The sequence below is a fragment of the Calonectris borealis genome, chromosome 2 (genome assembly GCF_964195595.1).
Source record: "Calonectris borealis chromosome 2, bCalBor7.hap1.2, whole genome shotgun sequence".
NCBI classification, from domain to species: domain Eukaryota; kingdom Metazoa; phylum Chordata; class Aves; order Procellariiformes; family Procellariidae; genus Calonectris; species Calonectris borealis.
In genome coordinates, this window is record NC_134313.1 from 46,914,481 (window position 1) to 46,936,306 (window position 21,826).

Sequence of the window (21,826 nt, forward strand, 5' to 3'; positions counted from 1 at the left end):
CAACATGATGTTACAGAAAAAGGTGTTAGGATCTTTTTTCTCTCTTATGTTCTACCATTCCTTCTTCACCTCACATCAGACTTTAAAGTGGCCAAAGGAAGAATGTGACACACACACACGGTCTTCTGTGGGAATTTTATATTTTACTAATATTTCACATAAAAAAAAACACACCACATACCAAAAAACCACCCACCACCACACTACAAGCAACACTGAACACCAGTTTGTTATTAGAGGCCAAAAATAAGTCAGACCAAATACTGATTAAAACTTTATTAATAAAAAAATCTTAGTATAAAAAATAGAATAATTCATTCTGCACACTTAGAAAAAGGACAAAGATGAAACTACACAATAGCAGTAAAGTAAGATATGTAACAAGTCAATTTTAAGATTCCTGAAATTATGTTTTCAGAATTGTGTTCTTTTCTCTTGCCATGTGCCATGGATTTATGGTCTCCACCAAAGCTATAAGCTTCCTGAAGCAGTCACTGATACACTTCAGAGTACTATGCATAACCATGACAACCATTAACCTATACTGAAAAATGTTGGCTATATTAATGTTTGCTATTGTTAGTTCATCCAGTGATGGACAAAGGTCAGGTAGGTTTAGTGACAGTACATCAAAAAGTTGCATAGATAATTTAGAGAAATATCGTCCAGCCAAATACTTGTTATTTTCTATGACCTCTGATGCATTTCAGTCATACCCAGTAGAATAAACAAGCTGATGTACTGCTTTGCAACGCTGAAGACCAAATGAAGCTATGTTACAGTGTCTTTCAAGAGCATGAATCATGACAAAGGTAGACTTGGTTAATCACATTAATGTGATTACTTTGACTCGAATACTTTGCCAGATCTAGCACATAACAACTAAGCTGACAGACAGCAGAGAATATTGATAGGATTAGTCACTTGAGCTACACAAGTAGCTCTTTAAGCTACAGCAAAGCAGGTGAGGGTAATCTAAAAGCAAAACAGAGCTAGGAGTATCAACTTTGATTAAGGTTGCTCTTCTGCTTGGAAGATGTCAGCGTCTGTTAGGATCACTGGTTTCTTGTCTATCCCTTCTATTCTGTCCTCAACACCAACATGCATAGATATGAATGAAAGTTGTACCTGAGTATTTGAGGTTGGGATCTATGCACCATGCTCGAACAAAGAGACCAGACTAATTACTGTTTCTTGTGTAATTGGGCTTTCTAAAAGCAAAGCTATTAACAAGCATTCTTGTAAACTTACTCCCTGCAACTGGTATACAAATAATTGATAGAAAACATGTACCATAGAGCAGTCCTACTCTGGACTATATATCTGAATCTTGTTTACATCAGTGTGACTGCCTATAGAGTGATATCTTGAAGGTAAAAGTTAACTATTGCAAAGTCATTCAATATACATGCTTCTCCTAAACCTACAATATCTTACTTTTACTGTCATTTTTCTCTAACTATTCAAGTCAGTCATCAGGATATTTAATCCAGGTAACTTCCAGTAGAGAGACATCTCAAATTATAGCAACTCTAATGAACAAGGTAGGCCATGGATATGTCCATTAAGTAACATTACTTAAGCTACTGACAAATATTTTGAAAAATACACTTTTCCGCTCTCCTAAAGGTTTTGTTTTCTTCTTGCTGAACCCAGACATTAGGAAGATCCCAAGCCTCTTGGAAAAACAAGTCTGTACGTAGTATCTCAGTCAGTAAAGCCAGCATGCTGTCATATTCAACTGTTGGTACTGAAGAAATATATATAAAAAAGGTTATGAGTAGTATTATCATTATATTTTCCTCAAAGGTATTTATCTGCCTAAGTATTTTTGAATGCATTCATATCAGCTTTTAAACATAAAGTAAAATGGGTAAACTGCATAAATGGGTGTGCAAGTGCTCTAAGTAGAGGATTAAATAAACATCACTATAAATGTAGAACAGTAAGAATCACTAGCACTTGCTTAATGTGAAGTAGCATGAGTTCATTTATTAAAATGAAAACATGGGAAGCTTCTATAGCTGTACACTTGCAGTATCTTTTATTTAAGTGATCAAAATAGCATTGCATCCCCCAGATTGTTAGTAAACAAGTTGTAATCAGCTAAAACACTTTTACCAAAAGGAAAATGGAATGAGTAAGTTATCCCTATCATTGTAAAAACAGGACTCACCTGCTTGCTGATAGTGTTTTTCTGCCAACAGTTGGTGGAGATGGTTCACAATGGAAAAAGCTTTTTATCCACCAACATTTATCAATTAATTCAGGTAACCCTGCACAAGGAGAAAAAGCCCACACCATTAGACACTGGCTGAATAACAAACAGGCAAAACCAGAATACTGTTTGAAAGAAGGGAACAATACCATGAAATGCTTTGTCCTGGTCTGTAATGTTCACAGCATCCGAACAGCAGGAGGAGCTGGAAGAAACACTGGATTCCGAGTTCTGTCTTGCTGTTCATGGAAAACAGAGACACACATAATGAAAAACGCTTCGAGAGAGTACACTATTTCTATGCCAAGAATTTTTCAGACCTGCTGCTATCTTGGAGGAAGCAACTTAAAAGATAAGCTTACTTAGCTACAAAGTATAACTTCTATATTTTATACACCTTTCTACTACAGTTGTCTATATAAAAGTTTTTATATAAGTTGATTTCTCAGTCTACTTACTCTTCACATAAAGCATAGAGATCTGTTTACGTAACTTTCACTGAAATCAGTGACAAATCTTATGATCATGCACACATTGCTATCAAGACAAATGGGTCTATTCTTGAATATTCAAGTCCAAAACAACCTAATTGCTATACTTTCCATTGTGATACAACTAAATACTATACTCCCACTACAGTGTCCATTCTATATGGAGGGATCCTAATATACCAGATAGTCACTGGTTTGAGAGTATTTCACATATTTAGAAACAAAAATGTGAGTTGATTTTGTGTTCTGTCTCAGTCTGCAAAGTAAATATGAAGTACAGCTAGAAGCCAAGACTTGCTGGGCTAACGCTTTTTCTATATCATGTTTTATAATTTAAAAAAAAAAAAAAAAACAAACAAACAAAAAAAAAAAACCACACACAAACCAGGATATTACATATCCCTAATGAACTATTCTAAATAGGAAAAAAAGTAGATGAATAGCCAGAAGCAGATGCTCACTACAACTGAAGTTCCTTGATATAACGAAAAGCTCTCCAAGCAATTAAAAAACTACTAGGCAGAACCACCCTTTTGCCTCCAGCTCATCTAGAAGTCACCTGAAACACCTTCTGATTTTGTCACGAGTGGCCGCAAACCGGACATCTCCTTCGCATAGCGGCGGGGAGGCTCTGCCTGCCTCCCTCCAAGAAGCCCCCGGCCGGGGACGGGGGAACGGGGGGCAGCTCCCGGCCCCCGAGCACTTACTTCTGTAGTACTGGTTCTTGGCCAGGAGGCAGCCGGCGGAGGGTACCGAGGCCATGGCAGCGGCGCGACGGGGAAACCGCCTCTCTCCGGGAGGAGCCTGCGGGGGAACGACGCGCTTTGCCGAGGGGAGCCGCGCCCGGCGGAGCAGAGCGGCCCGCAGGCCCCGCACCGCCGCAGCAGCCCCCCGGCCCGGCCCGGCCCCGGCGGCTCACCTGCGTCGCCCGGGGAAAACAGCCGTGGGGAGGGAGAAACGGGACCGCACTCCCCTCCGCAGCGAATGCCGCCGATACCCCGGGCCGCCCCTATATGGACCGCGGCGGCGGCCGCGGGCGGCCCGCCCCGGGGGCGGTGGGGCGGGACGGGACGGAGCCAGCCCCCGGCACGCTGGCGCCCAGCCCCGGCCCGGCCCGGGACAGCCCGAGTCCCCGTCCTGGTCCCCTCGGTCCCTCTTCCCGGGTGTCATCTCTGCGCACTTTTCTGGAGTGCATTAAGCGGGGACTAACTGCTGCGTTAGTTACTCACTCCCCAGCGGGGAAGAGGAAGAGGGAGATGAAGCAGACAGGTACCTCTTTCAGTAGAGATTTTCATTTTCTTTATAAATATGCACAGTGCTACGCACATACACTAGAGAAAGTGAAGTCAGAGGATGCTTTCCACTCTCACGGTAACAAGTGAAACCTCTGATAATCTGAAGTCTTCGTAAAGTTAATACTAAGTCCCAGATCACCAAACAAGTTTTTTCTTCCCGTACGTAAATGCACAACTCTCTTGTAATCCTATCTCATGGCAAAACTTGTCCTACAATGTGTTACCTCACCTCTCAGAGTTGTCAACAGAAAAAGTAACAAGCAGTTTTAGCTGTTTGAATTGCTCCTGCTCCACAAGGAAGTGTTTTATCGTTGTTTTTCATAGCAGGAGCTGTGGATAAGAACACAGCCATACGTGGTGTGTGATACCGTGTTGCTGCGATGGATCTGACTCCTTGAGTAGCATCCTATCTCAAATGATAAGGACATAGTTCATAATACCTTCTAGCATATTTGTAAGGATGTAAAGCGTACTGCAGGGAAAATGCCTGTAAAATAATACTTCCACAGCAGTTGTAACAGATAAGCATAGTGTATTTTCCTGGGCCTTTTTATTGACCTGCTGTCAGAGTCTTGACAACGTGGCAGTCTTTCCTGAGTAAAACATTTGTCAAATCTGCGAGATTGTCACAGAAAATACTTTGCAGCTGGGTTGGTACCAAACATTAGCACCAGTTACCCTATAAGTTTATCTCGTTATGAAAAAAAGCACTGTAAGAGTAGAAAATTTTACATTTTTTTTTTAACCCATTCACAGCATATGTCCCTACCCACTGTTACAGCTCCTTGTTTATGGATACCTAAAAGTAACTGAACTATTAGTTCATTGTATCAGTCATCTCTTTTCTGTCTTAATAATGAATTTCTATTTTGAGGCTTGTTCTATTTTTGGGCAATAAACTTCTGACCACCCATTTGCTTTTGCCACTGTAAATGTCCTCTGGGCACTCTGCGGAATTGTCAGATCCATTCCTGAAAGAAGGGAAGCTTCTCCTCAGAGAGCTGTAGGAAGTGCTCCTCTTGGGCCATGAGGGTGGGCATTTGTGATGATAGCACTGTGTCCTAGACGATGCTAGTATCATTATCATTTATTGTATTGCCATATTCTTTCAGCTTTAAGATCCTGTTTTAAACTACTCAGAACTTTCTCAAGGCCATTACCTTGTCCAAAAACTGTTTAGGCTCTAACATGCCCGTGGTCTAGGCATTGTGTTTGGCAAGAAAGCAGACATAAGTGCTTCTCTTGCGATCCGCATGAATATCCATCCATATTGGAGCCACGCCAAAATGATCAGGAGCTGGGGAACACCAGGTCTGTGAAACTTTAAATTGCTTCACAGCTGCATGTGTATTATTTTACTATATCATTTAGTGTACATGGTCATTTACCATTTTTTTTTCTGGAGCCCTGTTTCATGCATTGCACTGGAATAGAAAGTACTTATTTAATGAGAAGTTTTCCACCGTTTCTCCCACTCGATCTGGCATTATGTCCTTTCTATTGTATTTTCTTCAAGTCATGCTCTGAATACAGAACTACAGATTTCACCAGTGCTTTTTCTTCCATGGTTATTTTGACAGAGTGCTTCTAAAATACTAGCACATTTATTTTCAAGCATTGCTACAAAACCAAGGCATACTATTATCTTCAGTTAACAAGTGGGAATTCTGAGATCCAAAGGAGCTAAGATAAAAGAATCCACAAAGCTTAGGTGTCTCATATGAGAGCAGTCTAGGACTTTATTTTTTTATAACTATTTAGCACTATGCCACACTTCATTTACCCACTTATAGCTCTCATTCACTTCAGATCCAGATTTATGTACTCAGCATGTTGATAAATCAGATTTTCATCAGACGTTGAAAAAATTGGTTAGTGGCCACCTATGATAAATGTAAGTAACTCGCATAGCATCAATTACAAACTCAGGGGCAAGGTTATAATTTAGCTTTCAAGACAGCATTCAATTGCCTTAACCACTGACCTGTTCTTTTTTTCCCTGGAAGCCTTTGCTGCATTCGCTACTCAACTTTTGTCACAAACATGGAAGAAGTCCTACTAAATGCACTCTATACTCTCTTTAACTTCACAAGCTCAGTTCCTATCTATGCTTCATGCCAGAAGAGGCAGGGGCCCTATGAAATAAATAGTACATAATCCCCAATTTTATGAAAATGCATTTACAGAAGAAACATTTTCAGCCTTTTCACTGGCTAGTATTGTGACCTTAACAACAGTGTTCATTTAACATTTGTGTATGCGTAACTATAAAATGGACCAAACACTGAATTGTATGTCATCCCATGAATCATGGATACTTATCAAAATGCCAGGATTACCTGGCATTAAAAGTAAAACATCTCAGTCACAACAACAAAACCAAAAGAACAGTCTACCTTGAAGCCGACCTGTCAATTATTCACTAGACAATGTTTATCAAATAAACTTAGCTACTCTGTTAGTTCTTGGAATATCTGTGAGCACAATGCCAATCTTTTGGGGGACTTGTTTTGGGTGTTTTCTTCCATGCGCTTTTGTGACAATTTTTTTACTTTTCCGTGTTACTTAACCTTGTGGAAGAGTAGTGTGGCATTGGAAATTGTACAGTATTGCTTTGTGGCTGTGTCCTTTGAATGACTGTATGAGTACTCTGGCATTAATATTTAGAGAGATGTGAACAATATTTCAGTTTAAGCATCTTTCCACATGCATATGCAGAAAGGTACATTTTTGGCACATGAGGGTAGAGTATTCCCTCCTCCCTTCCCTTCTGGAGGAGCAGATTTTGCACTTTTTCTTTGCCCAGTCTTATTGCCTATCTGCAATTAACATTTCAATCAAATTTTGTACAGAAAGTATAAATCACTCTTATTTGAAGGGAATTGTGTCTTAATTTGACAGTATGACTCTCCATGAGAAGACAGAACTTCCCTGGCTAGTATTTTGTAATGGGTGTATTAACATTTTCAGAGAACTTTCAGAAATGTTTCCTTCATGCATCTTTCAGTAACTAATTATTCGCTGTCTCAACAAACTGTTTTACCTACTTGTTCTGTCAAATTTTGAAAGGCGTCTGTAAAAAGAGGCTTGCATTGAAGAAATTAAGTAGCTCCACTATGTAAAGTAACAAACCTTTGGTATGCAAAAGTTAGTTATCAAAACCTGTTTGGTTTGTTAGCTACTTCCAAGGACGAGTATCATCACTTACCTTTTTCATTCATTTTACTCTTCAAATATTCTTCCAAGCCAGACACCTCAGCAGGAATGCGGGGCTCATCTATCAAAACCAAGAGGATTTGAGGAATTGATGAATAATTAAATGACAGTGTGCAAGGTGGCAGAGGAACGGAAGTTTATATTGTATGTAGCCTGCAAAAGAGACACGGGGCCATAGAGCTGCTGGGAAGAGCCTGAGCACAGAAGGGACAGAAAAAGCCTTTCTCCTCACCGCTGCAGTATGTGCCACCACTGCAAATCATCAGCTTTCTAGTAATGACCGCTCCCAGTAGCGAACTGATTGCTTACCGGGGTTCTGGCAATTTTTTTATTGTTACTATTTTTATGCCTTACTACAAATCTGAATGGAATACTCTGAAAAAAACATTTAATGAAGGGAAAAAAGATTTTTTTTTAATTATTCCTGACCATTTAAGGTATCAGGTGAGATGACTCTGAAAGCAAAGGGTAACTACTGAACTCTAGACTCCATGCAGCACGCCTCTGAATGGAGCACATTGCCTGAAATGTCAGCAAAAGTAGTGAAAACATGTATTTTGACCTATAAACTGCACTGCCAAAATACTGGAAAAGACTATACGCATTGCTGAATTGTTAGTACAACTTTGTGCATTTACAGTTAAATACATCAGGTTTTCAAAAGCTGTTACAAGTTGCTATTCATTCAGTTCCACGTCCTGTGTAGCACTACACTCATAAGAAAACAAAAACATTTTAACGTGTGCTATTTTAGCTATATTTTAGCACTTAATTGAAACACATTTTTCTTTGGATCCAGATACAAGCTGCACAAGCTTGATAAAATTCTTCCAGCAAGCTACATCTTTTACATCTATCTAAGGCAGCATATGAATACTTGGAATTTTTGTTACTTTCGTCTCTCAAATATTCCAAAGAAGAAGCCTTAAGGTTCCAGCATGACAAAATATGGGGGTTATAAATTGTATTCCTACAAAATAGAATATGTAATTTAGTGGAATGTAATTGAATACAATGAAATTGAATCATAGGCATGCTTATATAACCCTTTAATATGTCCCTAGAAATTGATTAATCTATAGAGATGAGAAGAGTTGGCTTGTTATTTAATTTCACATCCAGTAGAGATGCAGAGCCAAAACATGCGTATTTTAGTATCTTTGTCTATTTTGGTTCAAATAAACATTTTATTGTGTAGCATCCACTTTTTCAAATTGCTGTAAACAGTACTGTTGCATTTTGATGTACACACACAGACTATGCTCTGATTCACTTCTGCACCTACTCTCTGTCCTTGCAAGTAGCATGGACTCAGCCTCACCAGACTGAACACAACCTGACACCTCTGCAGCTCTGCAAAGGCATCTTAGAATATGCTTATAGCCTAGCATACCCCACAGGGTATAGCCAATATTCATCAGCACTGAGATATGACACCCTTGGCATCCTCATTTCTTGGCTAGTTGCTGTGTCCCCAGTCCAGATGCTCAGAATGAAGCAGCATAAGGTGCAAAAGGAATCAAGGAGCTTGTGAACAAGAAGCACATATTCATAATTTTGCAGCTGGAAGATTTCCCATTAACCTAGCAACAGAGCTGGCCCAGGCCAGCATCCACCACATCGCAGAGCAGAACTCTTTAAAATTTAAGAAGTCAAAGATAGTATACTTGTGCAGTTGGGTTAGAACCAACTGTCAGGACAGGTTATATCACGAAGGTGTGTAGGAGCCCTACACAGTGAGGTGGCTATGCCCTGTGGTCCCTTTGATGGGTGTGTCACTCTAATCTCCCTAGCTCCTGCCCCATCTCCTGACCCCAGTGCTAACGTCATACTGAGTACAGTGAGGGTGGTTAGGATGCTGGAGAAGCGTCCGCCTGCCAGGTCACATCAGAAGAATCTACAGCCCAGCCTGTACAACTGTCCTGCAGGTGTCGAAGGACCTGTCTGAAATTGTTCATACCAAGTTTCTGGGAAGGAACTAAGCTTTAAAGTGTAGGCTGCTGCAGGAGCTTACTCTGCCACAGTGAGTGGGAGTTCATGCCTGGGAACAAGAAAAATGACAGTTGCCTTAGCTCTACATAAGTCACAAATGTCTGCTGATTTAGTGAAAGCCATATTATCAGCCAAGCAGCCCCATGCAGACGGCTCATTCTTCTATCATCTTGTACTCTTCCATAGCACTTTTGTCTCCTCCAAAGCCACTCTATAGTAAATACACACAGCATGTCCTTGTATGTCTCAATCTGCTCCATTGCAATAAACACATCCAGTATGTCATTATATGTCTCAGATAACTACTCTGTTTTCTACAGGGGCACCTGAAGCAAAATGAAAATCTTCATCCACTCACAAATCAGACCAGCCTGCAGAGAGGCATAGTGGAGGAACACCGACAGTGTAGGACTTCTTATACAAAGATGATAGGCCAGATCCTTAGTTCATCATGCTTGTTATTTCCTTCTTCTCCCACATTTTAACCAGTTGGCCTCAGAAGTGCAAACATCATTAGGACTGACCAGGGACTCTGCCATTTTTTCTAGACTCCCACACACTTAGAGTTTGTCTGTACTAGTAGTTTAAATATGCTTGGGACCATTCTTTGGCCCTGAAGACAACTGGTATGGAATGGCCTATATCCACGCTGTTTTATACTATAAAACAATATGGTTACATCCAAAATGGTCTGTGAAGAATTGTCTCTTGCTTGTGTTAAATCCCAAGCTGTCTGGGAATTTTTTGGGAGGGAGCCAGGGAAAACTCCAAGCCATTTCAGGACCTTTCTAACATTTTAATTGTACGGACAATCATGTTCTGTTCCCTGACAAGGTTCCCTGGCTAGGGTTAGCTAATTTCATGTGACATCAGTGGTGCCTGGTGTAAGAGGTCCAGAGCCCAATAAGCTTGCAATCAAGTGAGTCTCTCCTAGGCATCCATTTGCAAACTCACCATGTTTAACATTAGGGTGTAGGTGTCTAATTAGGGTCCAGTTATTGCATTTCTTTAGATCTTAATGAATCTAATGTGGTTACTGTTTCCGTGTCCACCTACTGGTGGGAAGTCTTTTGCTCAGGTTGCTGCAAAGCTGCCTCTACACCCCCAGTGCCAAATCTTCTAGCACAGCAAGAGCTGGTGCACAGTCCCATTCAGACAACTAGGGAGGGCTTTCTGCCTGAAATAAGCAACATATCAGCAATGAAAAAGTAGAGAATAGGCACCTTAAATCCCTGCTTCTGTGACAACTTAAAAGCAAAAAGGAGGGAAAAGAGCCAGACAAGCAGCTTCTTTGGGAGACCATTAGTGCCAGTCTCAGTCCTACTTGACACCATTGCTGAGCCTTTAGGCACAACATACAGACACAGCACTTCAAATTGCCTCCATGAAAAAGTAAAGGTAGCCCAGCTGGGCACTTCTCAAGGTAAAAATGCCCGGCACCCCAGCAGAATTTACTCCAACTACAAACTCATCTCACTGGCAATGAAGGCATAGTTGGCAGCATTTGCTGGAGCTGAGGAAAGAAGATGAGGGGCTTCTTCAGGTCCCCTTGTCTACACACCTTCATGTTTATGTCTGGGAACTCTTTTTGACATGATTTGTGTGTTATTTGCTATTACATGTTGTGTTTGGCTATGTACTGTGCATCTTATCTGCATGTCCTTATTTTCCTATCTTGTTTTGCTTTTCAAAATTTGGTTTTGGTCTTTGACCTGATTTTCCCTTTTACCGTTTGAATAAACATGTTTGAACTCTTGTTTTTCAAAGTAATTCTAGGTCTCCTAAGGCTTCACCTCCTCGTATGACCAGCTGCTGCAAGGCAGCCCAGCCAGCTCCCATGGAGTTCAGGGTCCAAAACTAGAAGACAGCATAAAGAGCAGAGAGAGGAACTCCAAAAGATGAGAAAGGCTTTCAGAAAAGGAGAAAGCAATGTAGTCCCAGGTAGACACTGCGTTTGTGAACTGGAAACTTTGCTTTGACATTTAGAGGTATCCTGTTCAGATATGCCAGACCCCAAGATCTGAAAGTCACAACATTTGGTCAAACTAAAGGGAGAATGACCCTCTTTCTGTTCAAGGGAGGAAAAAGTTATGATTCCTCCCTGGTGAAATGTATTAGTGAGAGAAGAAGGAATTTATCCACTGATCTTGGTTTGCCTCGTTCTTTCATGTCCATAAGGGAATATTCCTAATTGTAGGTCTTAGCTCTCTTGCTGGCAAATCAAGAGTAACCATAGAAGACAGGGCCTCATCTTTCCAATGTGCTTCATGGTCCCAGGGTATATGCATGAGACAGGTTGGGATTAATAACCATGTTACCAAAATCTGCAATGAAAACCCACAAACACCCTGCCAAAGTTTAATGTGGATGCAATTACTTGGTCTGTGTCAGGATCCACTGTTTGCATGCCACGAGCCTTGGGAACCTGAGGTCCTATTCACTGCTACTAAAGCAGGATAGATACAGGTTTAAAACAGTATAAGTACAGATTTACAATCCTAGAAACAAGGAAGAGGAAATGAAAGAATGGCAAGTGGTCCTTTAATCCAGAGTTTCTTAACTGTAGGACATGCTTTACCAAGGCACTAACAAAAACACGTGAACCATTCTCACCATAGACCTATATTCTGAAATGAGTCTTAAAGAGATGCTAATTAACTCTAAATAAGATCAATTCAGTTGAGATGTGTTGCTGCAGTCCTCTGCCTCTTATGCAGAATCCACGCTGACAGGTGCTTGTCTACTTACTGTGACACTGAATCATATCAAATTTGATATAGAATCAATAGTGGATGTTTAGACTGATCTGCTGCTGGTGGAGGGGATCTTCTTCAGGTAACTGGGAGGCTGTCCACACTCTGCTGATGCTACAGGTACCTCTCCTCAGAGTGACTAGACTCAGTGCTTCCAGAAGACTCGACTCTGCATACAGCTGCTTGACACAAAACACCTGGCTCCTTGACCGTCACTCCATTCTTATAGTTTAAAATATTCTCAGCCATGCAGAAGTTTAATCCATTTCTCTCTAACGAATGAGAACTGAGGTTTACACACAGCCTTGCAATTTCAGAAACACAGGTATACTTGTAGTATAATTTTATTGGTCAGGTTCATAGTAGGTTTTCTTAACAAATGCCAGTATGGAAAAAACAGACTTAGACAGGGGGTCTAAAGAATGGACTCAATAGTGTAGTCAAAGTTTAACACAGCTAAATTAAGTTTTCCTATTTATTTTCATTTGGTCAGTGTCCTATCTACTTCTTATCACTAAATCTAGTATAAAGGGTTGAGTTTAGCCACTTTCTGATTTACCAGTGAGAAGAATGATAGGCATTTTTTTCATTTATCTTCATACCACTGAAGTACAACAGTTGTAAAATAGTCTTACAAGGGTCAGTCTCAGCTATGAGGAGTCTGATCAGACAGAAAGTCCACAGCCCATTTCCCTCACCCTGCTTAAGTGCAAGTTTTTCCTCCATTTTGCTTGCAATGCAGTTAAATTAAGTTAACTGCAAGTTTCTGGAGTGAATTCAAGTCCAATAGATCCTTTATAAATTGGGAAATGGAAAGCATTTCACACTCTACGTGAAAGTTGACTTTTGGCAGAATACTGGAATTGGCAGCAATTGAAAAGGTACACTAAATTATTATGTATGAGACCACAGATTAGGATTACCACTAATGCGTTCCCTCCATCTCTCCTCCTGATTCCTATCTTCTCATATCTGTGACAATCCAATCTACTCCCTTTGAAGAATTTTGTTGAGAAAAACAGGACTTATAGAAGACCACCAAATTATAGAAAATCAGCAAAACCACTTATATACCAAAGCTACCAAAGGTATAGTAGAACACGTCAAGCTTTATAGTGGAATGGAGAGGCAAGGTGAAACAGTTACTTCAATAAAACCAGAAACAATTAGCTGATTGTTAGACACTTGAAAATGTCCTAGAGAATATGATACAGGACATATGTCTGTCTTGTGGTAACATTTAGAGAATTAAAATGTAATGACTGGCTCAAAGTGATAGAACTAGCAAATGCAGTAGAAATGGTATTGAAGGATGTACAGATTTGCATTCAGAGACAGTCAAACTGACCCAATGTACGAAATGCAGTTTTTTGAAAGCCTCTAAACATTATAGACTGTTCCTCATGCAGAGAAATTGATTTACCAGTTCCTGATTGTGAAATCTCCCAATGTCACAGGTGCCTCCAGCTTGGACCCTTAGCCAGAAAATGAAAAGATGAGTATTGAATAAGCATGTAGGGTGAAAAACAGAGGCTTACTGCCTTGAGAAGGAGGATGACACAAAGAAAAACAAGATTATTGTGAAACCTATTTCAGTTTCCTGGCATCATCCAATTTTAAATGGCCTAACAGAGACTGAATCTTCAAAGACAAAGAAAATTATTAGAGCAAACTTGGAAAAATGATGACTCCACTGACAAGATGAACAACCCCTCTGTGCTGGTTTTGGCTGGCATAGAGTTAATTTTCTTCACAGCAGCTAGTATGAGACTATGTTTTGGATTTGTGCTGGAAACAGTGTTAATAATACTGGGATGTTTTTGTTATTGCTGAGCAGTGCTTACACAGAGTCAAGACCTTTTCTGCTTCTCACCCCACCCCACCAGCAAGAAGGCTGGTGGTGCACAAGAAGCTGGGAGGGGACACAGCTGGAACAGCTGACCCCAACTGACCAAAGGGATATTCCATACCATATGATGTCATGCTCACTAATACAAAAGCTGGGGGAAGAAGGAGGAAGGGGGGGAATTTGGAGTGATGGTGTTTGTCTTCCCAAGTAACCATTATGCATGATGGAGCCCTGCTTTCCTGGAGATGGCTGAACACCTGCCTGCTGATGGGAAGTAGTGAATGAATTCCTTGTTTTGCTTTGCTTGTGTGCGCAGCTTTGGCTTTACTTATTAAACTGTCTTTATCTCAACCCACGAGTTTTATCGCTTTTATTCTTCTGATTCTCTCTGCCATCCCACCGGGGGGAGTGAGCGAGTGGCTGTGTGGGTCTTAGTTGCCAGCTGGGGTTAAACCACGATACCCTCAAACTGTGATGGGCATGAGCCCACCCCAGTGACAAAGAAAATAAGAATTCATGGATTAATCTATCTTTTCATGTAGGGAGAATAAGAAAGTAAAACAAAACAAAAAATGGCTACCATGCGAGAAAGCTAGATCAGAAGACCTCCTCAAAGCAAATACTAACTTCTCTATACTCACTTGCCAAAATGACTTCCAGCTCTAGCCTGAAGTAAACTAGATCATTGACTTTTAAAGTCTCCTTAGGTGATAACCTAATCATAAAATGACACCAGATCATACCCACATGTAGAGTGAAATTTTAGCTGGGCACTTTTTGCCTTTCACTCATGGTCATCTGGAGGAATCATGGCCAAAACCATAGTTTCACTAGAACTGAGCGTATCTAGCTGAGTGTATCTACAGATTTTCTGAAGAGACACTTCCCAGAAAGAGCTCTGGTTTTCAACAGGTTACATCAGAGTTATAAATTAAAAAGATGTGGTTAAATATTTGCTGTGGGAACAGTAGGATTATCAAAAATATGTGCTGTCCAAAAAACAAAACTACAAGGGATGGACTAAGACTCTCCTTTTCCATAGTTTTGTTTAGTAAGCAGGACTTTTATTCTTTTAGTCTGCTTACAGTGCTACAAAATGAAGGCATGTGTTCCCCCTGTACCATAAAGAAAGCTTGATAAATAATTTGTTCTCTTACAGGAGCCACTGTGACATGTGAACCCTGACAAATACATAGAAATCTAGATACTTCTGAGGAAACGAAAAGTATCTTATCTGCACGACAGGTGTGATGATGCTATTGTTCTACTAATTTATATGAAGTTGAAAATCAAATCAAATAAAAAAAATTGATTGAAGAAGCAGTTTAAAAATAACTAATCACTCAGTATTCATCAGAAAAATTATACATAATTTCGAACTTGTTATCTGTTTTTTCTGTTTTAGTTTCTTTTTGCACAACAACCATTTGCAGTAACATTTCTATGAGGGAACCAGGGTGTTAACCAAACATCTTATTTTCTGAAATCTCCCTCGTGATAAAAAAAATATTATTTTACAGTCTGCCAAGATAAAACCTACTTTAAAAAATGCTTTTAAAACTTTAGACATATCTGTACAAGCCTATGAGGTTTTCTTCACATAGCTTTCTCTGAAGCTTAACATGGGCTATACATGACCAAAAGCATACAATGCTGCAATTGAAACTGTGGTCTTTTCATAATCCTCAGCACTAACAATTCACAAATCTTGTGATCCAGACTTCTCAGAGGCTTGCTGTAGAAGTGTATCCTCTGCAACACAGGCACCAGGCATGATGAAATCAGAGATAATGGTGGGTCTTAGTTCTGATTTTTTACACATACATTTCATTCTTTCAGTCAGTGAAAACGAAATACTGACTGTCTATTTAATAACATAGTACCACTACCGTGGCTGATAATGGAATGAAAATTGTTACCTGCAGATTGTCAGCTCAAAAGGAGCGATAGATTGTTGCTGTTGATTAAAATTTACCATTTACAATGATGATCATGGTTATGATCGAATGATTACTTGTTGACCTATAAAATGTGTCGCTGTCATCAGTTCTTTGCATGTGAAATAGATGTTCATGTGGTACTATAGATAAAATTCACCTGTGCAACTGATATTATTAACTGGATCCATTTTGACAGCCTGAGCAAATGACTAAAGACTAAAGAAATGAGAAGACGCTATCCTTTCACATCTGGTCTTAATCGCTCTAAAAAAAAAAAAAACAAAATAACCCACATAAGACAGGAAATTTGCACTGCCAGCGTCCATGTTACACTTACTCTGACTATGAAAAGAAGGCCATCTGACACTTTTATGTGGAAATAGAAATACACTTTTCAAACATTTGTCTTTCTTTGGTACCTGCAATTATCTACAACTCCCCTTAAATGCTTAAAGATCTCATTATCATCCACAAATGAGCCATATAGAGCCTTGACCTACCCTGTGCTTGCAGAAGTGAAGCTCTATTCAGGACAGAAGAAACGTGATCAAATCCTGCATTATCTATCTCCATCTCTGAAAAATCTGTAAATCCTCAATAAATAAAAAGTGTCAAGCTGTAACAACTGTTTGAGGCTTCATCTCTGCGTCGTAATTGGTTATGTTTTGCTTCTGTTTTTGTAACCAACTTTGCTTCTGTTTTTGCAATGCTCCAATTGCTTGTATGACCAAAGAAAAGCAGGAGCAAAAGAAGCTGGGAGAAGTGCTGGATTAATTTCACATATCTTTGTCAGCACAAATACAGAGAATAGAGTATTTTAACTTAGCAAAAGAATCTAGAAATACCTAGAACTGGGTTATACAACCCTGAAAATGTTACGTCCGCTTGGTTCATCTCACTTCTCTTCAGCAAGACTCTCCAGCAGTATAGCTCCTCCATATCAGATAAGAGAGAAGAGCTTATAATTGGCTACAAGCGTTCATATTCACTCCTTCACCTTGGAGAAAATGAACTGCTGCCAGCAATTTAAGGTGGTTATCAATTCCCTGGGTAGAGGGAAATCCTGCAGCCACTAATCATAGGTTGTCCTCACTTGTCAATGTGACAGCTGCTGCTAACCTGAGAGGGAGAACTGCTGCCACATGATATTTGACCAACCTACTGTAAACCCTTCCAGGGCCACCAGAAAGGTACTGGCCTGCAGTTTGAGAAATAATTGTTAAAAAGAACAGCTTGTCATTATACCTACAGCCACCTTTGGGAAAAGGTAGTTCTGCGTGTCTGAAAGAGCTTTGGTATTGGAGCTGGGACACACACAGAGAGGTTAAAGTTAAGCAAGCTGCTAGAAAAGTAGTTTTGCTCAGCACTGGCTTCGGCTCTCACACATCTGCTCTATAACTCACCAGCTTGGTACTGTTGGCCTTTAGAAAGACCAGTGCCTGGACAGAAATCAAGAGGAATATTTCTAAATACTTCTGAGGATCTGGGTACTTTTTAGTTTATCAAGACCTCTATCTCTGTAGTCTCATCTGGGAGACCCAAGGACAAGAAGCACCTGACATTAAAGCTTTTTTTATGAATATTGTTGGAGACTCATTCTCAAAAACCCATCTATTTTTATTTTAACTCTTAAAATCTGTAACTTCCTAATAAAGTGCTCTTTTCTAATTAGCTTATTAAAGAAAGTATCCACAAATAAGAACAGTTCAAATTCAAGTGTTTAAATCTTTAAGCATGTTCTTTTATGCACAATTTGCAATATGCAGAATTTCAGGCAAACATGCACAAGATGGTTGTGCATCAATCACAAAAGCACATAGAGCAGGGTTAGCTATCAGAGACAAATTAAAGGCCAACAAGTAAGAGCAAATCGTATGCTTAGATACTCAACTTTATGCACATAATTACTGTGATTTTGTCTGTATATCACAGATAGTTTTAGATTTTTTGATTTTTCTGAAAGTGTAGTACTTATAATAGAGACATAAAATATCATCTGAACCAAACAGAATTTCTGAGTATGAAAGCAGTGATTCAGATACAGTTCATTGACCTCATTCATTTTAATTATAAGCCAGTCCAAAATTATATCCTTTTTTATTACACTATAATGACTTCTTTAATTTGCCAGAAGTACAAAAAATGAGCAAAAGTTAGATCAGAAAATCTTACTGCAGAACTCTGCAATTTTCTTACAAAATATGACTGCAAAATATTGTTCTAATAGTAATTTGTATCAAAGAGCTATTTTATCGTTTTGAAATTGGTAGGAACTTTGATAGTTCTGAAATGAATAGTCTTTGGTAATTTTTAAAATGCTGTTTCCTTTCCCTTGATTCATTTATTTAAGGTTTCTCTATTGAGTTGTTAAAACTCAAGCACTTAGTCTATGTCGAACATTTCATTTGTATCATAGTTAAGTAAGCTTAGAAATTATAAGTTAATGGTGTACTTCGGTCCTGCCACCCCTCACTGGAGGCAGAAGGATGCCTGCAAATGCTTGAGCTCAAAAACAGGAGATTGAACTGTTGCAGGTGTCTGCCCGAGGAGCAGGGCTCACAAGGACCACCAGGGTGGCCCTGGCAGCACCTCAGAAGTACAACAGGGTCTGTGAAGCAGCTGTGTTCCCACTGGGTGAAATCCTCTCCCTGTGTTTCCCTGATGTACTATTCCAGGTACTAAATGAAATCTGGCACACACCCTGTTCTCTGCACTGGCAGCAGGCTCAGCTTGGAAAGGAGCGTCTCTTGGCTGCCTTTTGGCTCCAGATTCCATCTTCTGCAAATTTGCAGCATTTTGCCAAAGGATCATTAGAGTCATTTTTGTCATTTCAGGCTTGCAGGAGGAAAAACGCACAATCTTCACACCTACCTAAAAAAATCTCACGTTTTTTTAAAGAAGTGAAGATCTGAAAGCAAGTATTCAAACCTTAAGAATTCTGTAGTGAAGCTTGGAAATGCATCATTAGCACTGCCCTTTTATACATACACGTATTTGAGCTACATGGAAATCTTACACGTAGATATTTGCCTGTTCAGCTGTTTCTTCCATGGATCTGCAGTGCCGCAAGGCAAGCAAGCAGAATTAGACCGAGTCTACACTGTTCCCATGACCACAGTAAGGAGACCCCAGACTGCAGTGCCTTATTTGTGTCTGCAGTTCCCTTAGTTTGCCACGGGTATGTTCCTGCTTTATCAAGAATGAAGTTCTCAAGGATGTGACTACAATCATACAAGCTCTTATATCTCCTTTGAAAGACATCTGTTACTCCTGCACAGACTACAGGGCCTGTAGGACCACTGCCTGCTGCCATCTTACAACATCTGCACTGTACTCAATGTATGACAACAAGCTACAGCTTGTGAGGTTGACAAAGGACAACAGAGGCATCAAAAAGCTCCAGGTATCTCCAGATTCAAGGACAGCAAAACCCATCACCCTGGCTAGTTGCTGGAGGCCATTTGGCTACTGGATCTCCTAGACTGCACTCTTCAAATGTTGTGCCAGCACCAGCTGAATCTCTGCTGTTTTCTGATGCACTAAAAGCATGGCAGATGCCACCATCAAACTCAGTTTTGCCAAGTCTTAATAATTCTGGGCATGCATCAGGAGCCCCTCCCGGTGTTTTACATTCATGTGTTGCTAATTTCTGGATGCAAAAGATTACCTTCATGGGTCTATCTCAGAAACTGCTCAGTGCTGGAGATGCATCACACCTCTTTCTGTCTTCCGTTTCGCAGTCCAGAAATGTATGGGCATTTCTCCTTGGAAGCTGTTTCTGCCAGACTCCTATAGATCCATGGCACAGCAATCTGGTGTTAGTAAATCTGTTGTGGCTGTGGATGTAATGAAAGTCTGCAGGCCACCACCATCTGCTCCTTTCCTGTCTCGTGAAAGTCTACACCATTCTGGACATCTTTGCTGTGTTCAGGGGGAATAGCACACTCAGCTGTTTTAGGTAGGATGTGAGGATGACGTTTTTCCCCAGCTAGTGTTCCCTGGGCAAGGCCAGCACTTAATACAATCACGTGGGCTGCTCATCCATCACATTCCACAGTCACTGAGATCCCACAGGCAATTCATGCACATAAGAGTGAGCCAGGTACACATCTACTGCAGGTTTCAGAATTACTGTACTTCCCTCTCAAAAAGAAACACACTCATCCCAAGGAAATTGATATCTGTGATGTGTAAGTGCTCACCCACAAGGTGCAGATAGTCGTAACCTCTTCTGCCAGCTGTATGCAACTCTGTCCTCATGACTCCAGTGTCCATGGGGAGTTCAGCTACATAACTAAATCGGAATGGCAACTGAGGTACTAGGGAAACTGATATGCCCTTTCTATGAAATGTCCTTTCTATGAAAATGCTGTCACATTCACTGCAATTTAACGAGTCTGTGCAGTTAGTATAGGGAGTTCTTTTCTAGCCTAAGTGGCTGCAAAAGTAGAAATATTTAGCTCGTTCTTTTACAAATCTTCAACACACACAGAGCTTCATCCTACCTCATTGTGCAGCCTTATCCGGGAGCAGTTTCTAGTTCATCTCTAACTCCTTCTTGTCCCTTCTTGTCAGCAGTCTTCAAAAATGTTTCTAATTCAGGAGCCCTAAATGCTTTAAGTGGGGAAATTCCAGCTGGTGAGTTACTCAGATTTTGTGTGGGAGTGCCTCCAGAGTTTTCTCCTCTAGTGGGTGCTTCCAGTCCACCCTCAGGAGCAATTCAGAGACTGTGCGACATGGAAAATTAGGCTTTGTCCTCTAGAGTGCTGCAAAGAATAGGGTTGTGTAAATATAAGCAGATGTCTGCCCAGTGGTGTAGACCTCCGCCTGTTGTGAAGCTCAGTGCTGATAATGCTGTGATTCAAATCGAATGAGGTAGAAGTCCTTCAGAGCAGTGGTTGAGAAGCTGTTGCTGTGCAAGGGCCCATCTCGTTGTGCTGGGTCACGGCCCGCAGGGCTGTACCAACTTATATAGAAACTCTCTGACGTACAGGGAAGGAGTCTCTTTCTTTCCCATTTCTAATACTTAGCTCAGCACTTAACATGTCCACTTTGGGCACACATTTGCTTTGCAATTTGCACATTTTGCAAGACAAAGAAAAATGTAAAGCACTCAGTACAACAAATTGCTTTCTTAAGGTTTTATTTTCAGATATTTCTCAGGCTTCCATCTGTTGATCTGCATTACCTCCAATTATCTTGATCTTCCATCTGGTGGCCAGACCTTGTGCTCAAACGTTCTTCACAGTCTCCAACTAATGCTTGGAGAAGAATTGTAATTCCACACAGATTTTCATCTAAATTTTCAAATCATTTTTTCCTGATTTTTTGCATAGGCACTGAACCATAGCTCTGGGGAATCTGTCAGGTTTGCTAGTAAAGCTTTCAAATTTGAAGATAACCAAAAGTTTTCATAAGATTTTAATCTGAATCCAAAAACAAAAATCAAGGAGGAAATCATAGTTTAAAAATTTGCGTTACATACTCTATTATCTTTCTTTTTCTTGCTTTCAGGTCTGCATACATTAAAAAAGCAGGTGTACTTGTTTCAGTACAATCTATTTAATTTCTTGACCAAATCTTCAGCTGTAGCTGGCGACAATAACATTTTTTCAAGCTTTTTAATACAGTTTGACAGGTAAGACTATGAAAGCAGTAGTTCATTATTTTATATTTATGAACCAAGCTGAGATTCTATAATATCCTGTCCTGACGTGATCTATTGTTGTACTCTTATTTCCTGCCCCTGTTATCCGACTGCTGCTGGAAATTTTACCCATAGGTGCTGATGCGTTGCCTTTGAATATAATCATGTATTGTTGCCTGTTTTCTCAGTTTGATTTATTTTGGGTGATAAATGGACATCTTGAGGCAGTCATCAGACTTTAATTTGACTGAACAGATCGTATCTGAAAATCACAATTTTCCTAGAGCACTGTTGAAGAGCAGCCAGTAATTTCACATTTAGCCATATATTGTTGGCTGTTTATTGGTTCTCTGCAATATGCACTACAATGCTTTTTCTGATACTTACAGCACTACTCACCTATATTACTATTAATGCTTCATAAG

At 40.1% G+C, this 21,826-nt stretch overlaps 1 protein-coding gene across 1 annotated transcript; it reads right to left on the minus strand.

Annotated features, from left to right (window-relative positions):
- Window positions 1–261: 261 nt before the first annotated feature.
- PPDPFL (pancreatic progenitor cell differentiation and proliferation factor like) lies at window positions 262–3,763 on the minus strand. Its single transcript, XM_075141889.1, has 5 exons — window positions 3,629–3,763; window positions 3,417–3,513; window positions 2,368–2,457; window positions 2,177–2,276; window positions 262–1,750 (listed from the first exon to the last, which is right to left on the minus strand). Exons 2-5 carry the CDS (start codon window positions 3,469–3,471, stop codon window positions 1,738–1,740), a joined length of 258 nt encoding a protein of 85 aa, XP_074997990.1. The 5' UTR covers window positions 3,472–3,513; window positions 3,629–3,763; the 3' UTR covers window positions 262–1,737.
- Window positions 3,764–21,826: the final 18,063 nt, after the last annotated feature.

What these genes read in the sequence shown, in the direction of transcription:
- PPDPFL (XM_075141889.1), bottom strand. Translation starts at nt 3,471, where the DNA reads ATGGCCTCGGTACCCTCCGCCGGCTGCCTCCTGGCCAAGAACCAGTAC. An exon ending in CAAGAACCAGTACTACAGAA is followed by an intron (nt 2,458 to 3,416) that starts GTAAGTGCTCGG and finishes TTCCATGAACAG; the next exon opens with CAAGACAGAACTCGGAATCC. An exon ending in CCAGGACAAAGCATTTCATG is followed by an intron (nt 2,277 to 2,367) that starts GTATTGTTCCCT and finishes CTCCTTGTGCAG; the next exon opens with GGTTACCTGAATTAATTGAT.